This window comes from Meriones unguiculatus, chromosome 1 (genome assembly GCF_030254825.1).
Source record: "Meriones unguiculatus strain TT.TT164.6M chromosome 1, Bangor_MerUng_6.1, whole genome shotgun sequence".
Classification (NCBI taxonomy): domain Eukaryota; kingdom Metazoa; phylum Chordata; class Mammalia; order Rodentia; family Muridae; genus Meriones; species Meriones unguiculatus.
In genome coordinates, this window is record NC_083349.1 from 27290329 (window position 1) to 27302032 (window position 11704).

The 11704-nt window shown below is 48.4% G+C and overlaps 1 protein-coding gene across 1 annotated transcript; it reads left to right on the forward strand.

Annotated features, from left to right (window-relative positions):
• Nucleotides 1–2357: 2357 nt before the first annotated feature.
• On the forward strand, nucleotides 2358–11128 carry Slc22a6 (solute carrier family 22 member 6). The gene is made up of 10 exons (XM_021631318.2): nucleotides 2358–3027; nucleotides 3428–3531; nucleotides 3757–3911; nucleotides 5531–5699; nucleotides 6138–6261; nucleotides 6382–6497; nucleotides 8023–8237; nucleotides 8380–8488; nucleotides 10244–10447; nucleotides 10727–11128. Exons 1-10 carry the CDS (start codon nucleotides 2659–2661, stop codon nucleotides 10815–10817), a joined length of 1656 nt encoding a protein of 551 aa, XP_021486993.1. The 5' UTR covers nucleotides 2358–2658; the 3' UTR covers nucleotides 10818–11128.
• Nucleotides 11129–11704: the final 576 nt, after the last annotated feature.

Here is an 11704-nt window from a genome sequence, read left to right on the forward strand (position 1 = left end):
GAGAATGTATCAGGCATCTGGACACCCATTGAGCCCAAGCTGGAATCAACACATGCTGGGAGTGGGAAGCTGGTATGAATTACAGTCGCCCCTGGCTCTCTTCTCTTCATACAAAGTTAGCTTACCTTCAAAACCCCTTTAGAATGGCAGCAGACACACCTCTAGAGACACAGTTAAGAGTTCAGCTTTTGGCCACACATAGAGGATCCAGGCCTATAATCCCAGCACTTGGGAGGCTGAGATCAGAAAACTGTGAGTTTGAAGCCAGCCTGGGATATACAATAAGACCCTTTGGAGGAGGAGGAAGCTAGCTTTGAAGTTAAGACCGTACTGTAACATTGTGTGTCTGAGGACCTAAATAGACAGTAAACCCCTACCCAATTTGATGCATAAAAGTAGAGTTTGCATAGCATAGTATCTGGTCTTTTTTTTTTTTTTTTCCTGGTGGGAAGTTCTTTAAGATAGGGTCTCTGGAAGTACAGGGTGCCATCAAATTCACAATGTAGCCAGGACTAAGTTTAAAATCCTAATCCTCTTGCCCAAGCTGGGTTTAAACTCCTGAGCTCAATCTTCCTGCCTCAGGCTCCCCAGGAACTAGAACTATGGACACAGACCTAGATACTTGGATAAAGGCTTCTTTAAACTCTTTTACCTTTGTTGGCTCTCTTAACCTTCCAAGAAGAAAATAAAGGGGACGTGAAAATCATCTCTATCTTGAACACAGGCACAGAAGCAGACAGGAGTTAATAACTTGCTCCTATTCAGACAGCGTAAGAAGACAGGAAGAGAAACGACTCCAGGGTTCAATGGTTTTATACCAGACACATCTTGCAAATCAAAGCCATAGAGTAGCAGCCTGCCCTAAGCCTCCCCAGTCTGGAATCCAACCAATCGGATCCAACAGAAATATCCAACTATTGGTCAAGACTGCCTCTGATTGTGAGTAACCAGGGTAAAGGAGCCAAAAACTGTTGGAGGAATTCTAATCAGGTCCTAGACTTGTGACTAAAAATAAGATAGGTTCATGCTCATTAAAAAAAAAAAAAAAATGGAAGAGGGAGATGGAGAGGTGACTCAATGCTTAAGAGCACTGGATGCTCTTGCATAGAATCCTGGTTCAATTTCCAGCACCTACATAATGGCTCACAACTGTCTCTAAGGCCAGGTCCAGGGAATCTGACACCCTCCATTGCACAAATAGGCATAAAATGCACAGATATGCATGCAGACAAAAACACCAATGCATATGAGATAAAGTAAAATAGTTTTTTAGAAATAAAGAAAACACAAGAACAATGGGAAATTTTTTAATCAAGATAATTAAACGAGGAAACAGGGCCAATAAGATGGCAGGTAAGGGTGTCAGGATGGCCGAGTGGTCTAAGGCGTCAGACTCAAGAAAAAAAAAGATGGCAGGTAAAAGCACTTGCTGCTAAGCTTGATGATGAGTTCAATCCCCAAAGCCCACATGGTAGAGAGAATTCACTCCTACAAGTTGTCCTTAGGCTTCCATGCACAACTTGTAGCGCACACACACACACACACACACACACACACACACACACACACCAGTCAACTACTTAATTAATGTAAATAGTGTGATTGCATACATTGTAATACCAGCACTTTGGAGGAGGAGCCATTCAAGACCAGCATTGGCTACATATTGACCTGAAGGCTACCCTGAGCTACATGAGACCCTATCTTTAAAAACAAGTAAAAAAGAATAATCAAGAATATGAAATCTGATAATCCAGAAGAGTGATTCCCATTATGTCTGATTTTACCCTTGGTCCCCATGTCTTCAAGAGCAACTTCTGACCCCTGTTGTTTCTTCCAGCAGCACAAAGCCACGGTCCTGCCAGACACGAGCTGTTCTTGAAAGACCAAAGACCAGGATTGCTCAATTTAGCAAATAAGAATACAAGATTCCCAGTCAGATCTGAATTTCAAATTAACGCACAATTGATTTGGCATATAAACATAGTCTATGCAATATTAGGGCTACACCAATTAAAAATTAATCACCAATATGTTCGGGTTCAATGGGACTTGCCATGCTTTCTCTGGTGTTATCCTGAAGACAGACTGTGGTGTTCACAGAAACCCCTCAGGAGGCCACCACATTTCCCAGAGCCCAGACTCCTCAATAGAAGAAAGACAGAAGGTCCCACCTTGTCCCCTTCTGCATCCAGATGCCCAAATGGCCTCCCCCAGTGAATCCACTCTGAGTCTCATCCACCCTCTCCTGCCCTTTATACCCACTTGGAGAGATTCCACTGACACAAGGAATACTCACAGGGTTAATCCTTCTGACACCAAGTCACACTTTAACTCATTGTCTTCAGGACAAAGATTAAAAGCTGCCTGCGTAAGAGTCAGGGCTCCAGCAGACCCTGAAAGCTGAGCTGTCCAGACCCCCGAAGTGAAGAAAAGAGGCGAGGGCAAGGGAGGGCCAGAACCAGGGGAGAGAGAAAGGAGGGGCGACCCACTAGCCTGCTGTCCCGCCACAGAGCCGGCTCAGTTCCAGCTCCAGGAGTCACTCAGCTGCAGAGGCAGCGGCAGCCCCACTCCTCAGGCAAAGGGCAGCAGGCAGACAGACAGAGGTCCCAGGACTGGAGGTCCTCAATCCCTGACCACTCGGCCTGGCCCAGCCCCATGGCCTTCAATGACCTCCTGAAGCAGGTGGGGGGCGTCGGCCGCTTCCAGCTGATCCAGGTCACCTTGGTGGTTGCTCCCCTACTGCTGATGGCTTCCCACAACACCTTGCAGAACTTCACTGCCGCCATCCCCACTCACCACTGCCGTCCACCTGTCAACGCCAACCTCAGCAAAGATGGAGGTCTAGAGGCCTGGCTGCCCCTGGACAAACAGGGACAACCCAAGCCTTGCCTCCGTTTTACTTCCCCACAGTGGGGACTTCCCTTTCACAATGACACAGAGGCTAATAGCACTGGAGTCACAGAGCCCTGCATTGATGGCTGGGTTTATGACAACAGCACCTTCCCTTCAACCATCGTGACTGAGGTAAGAATTTGGGGCTTTCTGTCCATGTGATACCACTTTGCCTCTCACACAGACAGACAGACAGACAGACAGACACACACACACACACACACACACACACACACACACACACACACACACGGGGGTTGGGGGAGGAGGGAGTGTCAAGTTCTCCAGGAGCCAAGCTCAGAAGATGAGATAAAAACATTCAGGAGGATTGTATTTGTAGAGATGGTGGATGTGGAAGCTACTGAGTGTTTCAAGTGTTCTTAGCTCAGAGGAACTGTGAGACAAACAGCAGAGGGAAGTACGACTGAAAGAGGGTGGACATGGATCCCAGAGGACCTTCCTAAGGGAGGGTGAGGGGCTGCCCTGCATCCAAGCTCTTCTCTGCCCAACTCTGGCTTACCTCTCCCCACAGTGGAACCTTGTGTGCTCCCATCGGGCCCTCCGCCAGCTAGCCCAGTCCCTGTACATGGTGGGAGTGCTGCTGGGAGCCATGATGTTTGGCTACCTGGCAGACAGGTCAGTCCTGGGTAAGCCAAAGAGCTGGGATAAACTGGGATTGGGGGCCCTGGCTGGATTCAAGGCAGGGGTGGCTGGTTTAAGTGCAAGACTAAGTATTCTTCTTAGGTCCTCAGAAGACTGCAGCCAGGGCCCTTACCCCAGGCAGCTACTCCTCTTCTGTGTACCTCAGCCTGGCTCCCAGCTGTCCTCAGGCCCCTCACACAGGTCTTCCCTTCCCCACAGGCTGGGCCGTCGGAAGGTGCTGATCTTGAACTACCTGCAGACAGCTGTGTCAGGAACCTGTGCAGCTTATGCACCCAACTATACAATCTACTGCATTTTCCGGCTCCTCTCGGGCATGTCTTTGGCTAGCATTGCAATCAACTGCATGACGCTAAGTGAGGACTGCTCACCTATGTCCCCTCTCACCTCCCAGTCCCTCTGGCCTCCTCCCCGAAGCCCTCCCCTCCCCACCTGTTCTCAACCCAAAACCTCCCTTAGACCTGCATTTCCAGTCAACACAACACTGCCTTCCCCAGCTCACGCCATCTTGACTCCTCACTTAGTAATAAGATTGCAGACTCCGTGGTCACAGTGACCAAGACAAGCCAGGTACAGGAGACCTTAGGAGTAATGAAGACTATACCCAAAGGAGACCCAAAGGCTAGAGAGACGAGCTATGCATGGTGGCATGTACCCATAATCCCAACACTCAGGAGTCAGAGGTGGCAGGACCGTCCCAACTGTGAAGTCAGACTAGTCTATTTAATGAGCTCCAAAGAAGGTGGGGGTGGCAAGATGTGTCAGAGGGTTAAAGACACTTGCCACCAAGTCTGATGACATGAGTTTGATCCCCAGGACCAACATTTCAGAAGAAAAAAATCAACCACTGCAAGTTAGTTCCCCTCTGACTTCCACACATTTGCCATACCATAAGCACACACACACACACACACACACACACACACACACAAAGAAAGAGAATAATAAATAAACAAATGTATTTTTTAAATCCTACTTAGATATACCAAAGGCACTCCCAGTCAAGAAGTCATATCTCACTGTTTTTGTTGGTGTTGGTGTTTTGTTTTGATACGGGGTCTTACCATGTAGCTTCCAACTCATGACACTCAACTTACCCCTCCCAAGGGCTGGCATTTCAGGCACACACCACCACACCACTCTCACTTTTTTAAATATAAAAATCACAATTATTTTAACATTGCCGTTAGTCTAATATTTCTAAACAAGGATGGGCTAGCATCGTATGCACCAAATACACTTAATGACTGAGAACAGTGAGTTCATGGACCATCATTGTGCTTCCTCTAGTAGGTTACACACACACACACACACACACACACACACACACACATGCATGCACACACTCACACACAATTTCCCAGATAATGAATCTGAGGCTAGGAAGAAGAAAAGAAATTTACCTGTGGTCATCCCTTAAGCCCAGAAAGAAATCCATGGAACTAGCTAGGCCTTAGATAGAACTGGGGTATGCCTAAGGCTCCAGCTGCAAAGTCAATATAAATATTCACTTGTATCCCAGCAGCAGAATCAGAAGCCCACCAGGAACCCAGCCCATCCTCTTGAGACCTTAGCAAAGCAGTGGCCCCCTTCCTACCTGGACTGATGCTCCAGAATAGAAAAAGTAGTGCTCGGACCACTGAGCACTACTCAGGCCAGCCCAGGACTGAGGGGAAAGGAAGTGGTTTCTGCTGAGAACAGACTGAGTGGTCAGAGAAACTCTGCAGGGAAAGGGGCTGTAGTCAGGCCTTTGGGGCAGGGCCAAAAAGCAGCAGGAGCATGGAGAAGGCAGTTCCTGGGGATCCTGAATCTAACTCCCAAATCCTACCCCCACCTAAGTCTCCCCTCTCCCTACCTTGGCACCCAACCTCACTTGTCTTCTACAGAGCCTCGGGGAAGAGCATGATCGGGAGGGAGCAAGAGAGGGGCCTCTTCCCAACTAGCAGCCTGGTTACTCTACTCTAACCCTTTCCAGATGTGGAATGGATGCCCATCCACACCCGCGCCTATGTGGGCACCTTGATTGGCTATGTCTACAGCCTGGGCCAGTTCCTCCTGGCAGGTATCGCCTATGCTGTGCCCCACTGGCGCCACCTGCAGCTTGTGGTCTCTCTGCCTTATTTCGTTGCCTTCATCTACTCCTGGTATGTGGGATCTGTGGTGGGAAGCAATACCCAAAGGCTGCAGGGCTACAAGAGACAGGTGATCGCCCAGAGCAGGGCACAAGCCTCCCCAGAGCATCCATCAAGCCAGAAAGCTGACCCTAATCCAATCTTCTATTGAACAGACTCTGAAGCCAAGGCTGTGGGGACAATTTTGTCCTGGAGGAAGGCAGCAGTTCTCCGGTACCCCACAGTTTGACCTTCCTGCTGGCACTGCTCTTACCTACCCAGCACCCAAGAGCTGAGCTTCTGGGATGGGGATGAGTCATTATCAAATTGGCCACTGTCTTGTCCTTAAAGGGGTCTTGGCGAGAGCCCTGGCCCCCAAAACATAAATAAAACCCCACTGCATATCTCTAACCCAGAAGACTGAAACTGAGACCAGGCCAATATCCACCCTCTCTCCATCCCCACTCCCAGGTTCTTCATTGAGTCAGCCCGATGGTACTCCTCCTCAGGAAGGCTGGACCTTACCCTCCGAGCCCTGCAGAGAGTGGCCCGGATCAATGGGAAACAGGAAGAGGGGGCTAAGCTGAGTATAGAGGTAAGACAACTTGGTTCCTAGCTGCCACCTGAGCTCCAACCCAAAGCCCAGGACTCAGGAGTTGGACTGAGAGGATCCCCTAGAAGAATCTCAGGCCCTGAGTCATGCCCATCCCATCAGGTGCTCCGGACCAGCCTACAGAAGGAACTGACCCTAGGCAAAGGCCAGGCCTCAGCCATGGAGCTGCTGCGCTGCCCTACCCTTCGCCGCCTCTTCCTCTGCCTCTCCATGCTGTGGTAGGCTCAGAAAGACACCCTCATGGACAAGCTGATGAAAAGACAGAAAGCAAGCTGGGGGAGGGCATGGATAAACCAGGTGAAAAAGGCAGGTGAGGGGGAAGAAAAGTCAACAGATCTACTATTAGGAGTAGTGAGGGCCCTAAGGAAACAAGAGTCCTCCAGCTCAAGCCAGTGCCCATGCTCAGACTGGTCACTCATCTCCCAGCTTTTCTCACCAGACTTGTTCCAGTACAGACCACGTCATCAAAATCAATGCTCTCCAAAGATTCATACTGTGAGGTCAGCCTAGTATGTTTTGAAAGACTTTACTAGCCGGGTATGGTGATGCACACCTGTACTCCCAGCACTTGGGGAGGCAGAGGCAGGTGGATCTCTGTGAGTTCAAAGCCAGCCTGGTCTACAAAGGCCAGGACAGCCAAGGCTACACAGAGAAACCCTGTCTCCGAAAAAAAAAAAAAAAGAAGAAGAAGAAGAAGAAGAAAGAAAGAAAAGAAAAGAAAAGAAAAAAGAAAGGGAGGCAGAGAAGACAAGAAAAAGAAAATAAAAACACTTTACTGCTATGATGGTGCCTAGGGAAAAAGCACCACATCATAAGAGAACCCACACTTATCCCCCAAAACACACTTGGGACAAAGATGGTATAAGCCCAAGTCTCCCTTTCCCTGCACAATGTCCCCGTTATCTCTCTCATATGCATCACCATGGTAATCCCATGACAGTTAAGTGGGGTATAGTCAGAAGAACAATCTTGCCAAAGAATTCTCCTCTTCCAGTTTTGGGTGTATTCTCTGTAGTTCTATCCCAGAATATAAATTCTGTGAACCCCTAAATATTCATCCCAGAAATACAGGAATGTCTCAGAAGATGCCAGCTGTTACAACACCTTGATGTGGCTTACACAGTAACCTGCCCTCCCTGAGCCCAGCAGATAAGATAAAGACTAAATGTGTATAAACCCTACTTAACCACAAAGTGAAAGCTTCCCAGTACCCTGGGATGTCTAGTTAGCACAGGATTGGAGGACTGCCCCAATCCTGCAACCTCACAGTTTGAATATGCAGTTGTTAAGTGTCTGGAGAAGCAATAACCAAAGCAGATCCTAGGTCCCAAAGCAGGATATCCTACACATCACTGTGTTTATGAGTGTATAGTATATCACATACATATAATGTATACATATGTATATTATGAATCATATCATGAGCATCCTTAGTTTTTTGTTGTTGTTTTGTCATCTTGGGTTGTTTTGTTTTGTTTTGTTGGTTGGTTGGTTGGTTGGGTTTGGTTTGGTTTGGTTTGGTTTGGTTTGGTTTGGCTTGTTTTTGGTTTTTCAAGACAGGGTTTTTCTTGGCTGGCCTGGAACTCACTATGTAGACCAGGCTGGCCTGGAACTCAGAGATCTACCTGCCTCTGCTGCCCTGAGAGCTGGGATTAAAAGCGTGCGCCACCACCGCCCAACTAACAGCACCCTTGTTTAAGCCTATCTAACCAGCTCCACCTTCCTCTCCATCTCCCTCACCAGGTTTGCCACTAGCTTTGCCTACTATGGGCTGGTCATGGACCTGCAGGGCTTTGGGGTTAGTATGTACCTTATCCAGGTGATCTTTGGTGCTGTGGACCTGCCTGCCAAGTTCGTGTGCTTCCTTGTCATCAACTCTCTGGGCCGCCGGCCTGCACAGTTGGCCTCTCTGCTGCTGGCAGGCATCTGCATCCTGGTGAACGGCATCATACCAAAAGGTGAGCACACACCAGCATCTTGGCTCTCAGTCCTACCCACCCTACCCCCTCAGACATAACCCAACTTCTCAGAAGAAGAAAAAAGCCAGTACCTCCAACCGCAATCCGCAAGCCCCTACTCTCCTTACTCCTTTCTCTCTAGACCAGACGATCATACGCACCTCCCTAGCTGTGCTAGGGAAGGGCTGCCTGGCTGCTTCTTTCAACTGCATCTTCCTGTACACTGGAGAGCTGTACCCCACAGTGATCCGGTGAGTGGGAGCCCAGTGCATGGAGGGTCTAGGGAAAGACAGTCTTTTACCCACATTAAAGCCAGAGTCCCAGAACAAATCCCAGTATCCAGAACATCTCCTAAAAAACATCCATCAAGGCAGGATATTAAAAAAAAAAAAAAAAAAAAAAACCCACTTAGTTACTCGTATCAGGGTCTGGCTGACAGAGGTGTGGCTGTCCACCTCTCGTCTGACCCTAGAGACGATCTAGAAGTTGTTACCAGCTGCAAAAGGGCATGGTGCCACATCTCAGAGGCAATGAGCTGAAGACTCCAGAACCAAGTTACAAGCTATGACGGTACCTAAACTCCATCTTAAACCAAGTAGTACATTTGAAACTAAAGTCATGAGCATGCATGCAACTTCCCACAAGAACCACTCCTGACAACAGGCCAGCCATATGCATGACTCAGCACCACTTTATAGTGAGATAGGAGAGGCATTAAGAAATAAAATAGTACATCTACTTTAAGAATTGAATGCATGCATCACATGAAATGTCAAAGACCTGAGAGGTCACCGTGCCGAGATAAGAACAATGACGCATCCTGGATACTATCTCATGCCTTTACAATGTCTAGACAAAGTGTGTGCTGTGTACCAAGCGCTCAGGTAAAGCATGATTGTGTATCAAGTACTGTCTTAATCTTTTCACAAATATTAACTCCTTTCTCATAACAGGTCAAGGTAGGCACTATCATTTTCCAGTCACACAGGCAAAAACAGAGATACAGAAAAGTTAGGTGTCTTCTCCGGGATCACACAGCTAGCAATGGAGCCTGCAGGGAACCGCAGTGCAGTTGCCTCCTGAGTCATAGTTTTTAACCTCTTCTCTCGTGTTCTTGCTTAGCTGGATTTATTTTTAGATTTATTTGTTTTTATGTTATGTATGCGTGTTTTGCCCATGTGTATGTATGTACAGCATGTACATGCCTAGTGCCCACTGAGCCCAGAAGAGAACGCCACACTCCCTGCAACTAGAGTTACAGATAATTATGAGCTGCCATGTAGGTGCTGAGAATTGAACTTAGGTCCTCTACAAGAGTAGCCAGTGTTCTTAGGCACTCAGCCACCTCTCGAGCCCCTCACAGAGAATGTTCTTAACACACAAGCAACATATAGCTTCCAGGTCCCTTCCCCTGGGGACTCTAACTAGGTCTCTGTGAGATGGGACAGCTTTTAACATATAAGGTATGCAGGTGTGCTGGGGTGTAGCTCAGGGGCAGAGCAGCTGGCTTACCGGTGTGAGGTCCAGAGTTCAATCCCTAGCATGGCCAGAAAAAAAGAGAAGGAAACAATCAAAAAAAAAAAAATTTCCAGAATCCCTGGTCTTACCCAACGGTCTCATGTGACGGCTAGAAACTGAAGCCCAGAGATGAAGTGAGGTTGGCTGAAGGTCACACAGCAGCTTAAGGACAGAGTCTGGCTCTGTCTCAGAGAACTCAAGTCTCCCAGTTCTCTGACCACAGCTGTTCTCAATTTCCCTTTTTGTTTAAAAAGTCACCACAATGGCCTGGGGATGCAGGTAGGTAGTAGAGTGTCTGCCTGGCCTATGCAAGGCCCTGGCTTTGATTCCAGCACAAACAAGAGCCAAACACAAAAATACAGAATCATTTACTGATCAGGTAGGAAAGAGGAGTCACAGAGACGTCCCAGGCTGGCAGAACTGCCCTGCTCTGAGTGTGGCCACTGGCACCCACGCCAGAGCTCTAACCAACACCCACCTGACCACAGGCAGACAGGCCTAGGCATGGGCAGCACCATGGCCCGAGTTGGCAGCATCGTGAGCCCACTGGTGAGCATGACTGCAGAGTTCTACCCCTCCATGCCTCTCTTCATCTTCGGCGCCATCCCAGTGGTCGCCAGCGCTGTCACTGCCCTCCTACCAGAGACCTTGGGCCAGCCACTGCCGGATACAGTGCAGGACCTGAAGAGCAGGTGGGCACACTCCAGAGAGGATCAGTGACTTACTCCAGGTCACCCACACAGGCTGGGGCAGCGCTGAGGCTCAGACCCAGGCCTCCTCTTCCACATCAGGGCTTTGTTCCTTTGTCTTCAAGTGGAAGATTCCCATAATCCTTCTTGGGACTCTCAGCTCTGGGAAAGAGCAGTTGCTATTTGGGAGTAGGTGGCTAGTCACAGCTGGGGGGAGAGCCTTCCCCATCTCAGACCCATATGGGAGGCTTCAAACCCAGATATCTGCTTTCCTTTCCCCAGGAGCAGAGGAAAACAGAGGCAACATCAGCAAGAACAGCAGAAACAGATGGTGCCACTCCAGGCCTCAACACATGAGAAGAACGGACTCTGAGGATGGAAGGGGCTTCACAGGCACCAAAGGGTTAGAGTTCTACAGCTCCTGCCATCTACATGAGGAGGGGGAATGAATGGAGGAACCAGACCATCCAAGTGTGGAGGCTGCCATTCAGGGAACTGCCTCCCCAAAGGTCACCTCAGAAGACCCAACTAGGAACAAAAAGTCTGACTGTGCATAGCTTCTTAAGCAGAAAGCACTCTTCATCAGCCATCTTCCAACTCAGTGGTCATTCCCCCAGCTCCACTGCCCTCCACCTCTAGGACATTGCAAAGAATCTCAGACAATTAAAAGATTCTGTTCTCTAACCTTGGTCACTCTCTCTCTCTTCTTCCCTGCCCCCACCTCTTGTATCCAATCATTTCTAAAGCTAAACAACCTTAGCCCCTTCCCTTCCTGGAAATCAGAACTTGATAAGAAACTGAAATGAAAGCAGCAATCAAAGGCTCTGCTTTGGGCTCTTCTCCTGATATTAGAGCAAATGGAAACTTCTAGCAACAAAAGAGAAAGATGATTGTAGGTGCAATGCTTCCTGCAAGTTCAGACCACTCACCAACCTAATCCTTCCTGTGTTTTCTGAGTTTTTAATGTTGCTCTGTTTCCTGTGTGCCCAGGGGCTGGTGGAGGGGAAGACATGAAGGCTGGATAGTATTGAGCAGCCAGGGAAACCCAACATTGAGTGCTAATTATGTGCCAGGCCGTGTCTTAAGCAACTTAAATATATTAACTCAGTTTCTCTTCTCAGCCACCCTCTGTAGGTAGATACTGTTTGAGGGTAATTTGGTTTGGTTTCTTTTTGTTTTTGTTTGTTTGTTTGTTTGTTTTCCTGATACAGGGTCTTATCTAATTAGTTATTTTGTCAATTTGACACAAGCCAGAGTCAT

Bases quoted from the DNA above. Each gene is read 5' to 3' on its own strand.
- Slc22a6 (XM_021631318.2), top strand. From the start codon at position 2,659: ATGGCCTTCAATGACCTCCTGAAGCAGGTGGGGGGCGTCGGCCGCTTC. The intron at 6,498-8,022 runs GTAGGCTCAGAA...CTCCCTCACCAG, and splicing joins CTCTGCCTCTCCATGCTGTG to GTTTGCCACTAGCTTTGCCT. The intron at 8,238-8,379 runs GTGAGCACACAC...CTTTCTCTCTAG, and splicing joins GAACGGCATCATACCAAAAG to ACCAGACGATCATACGCACC.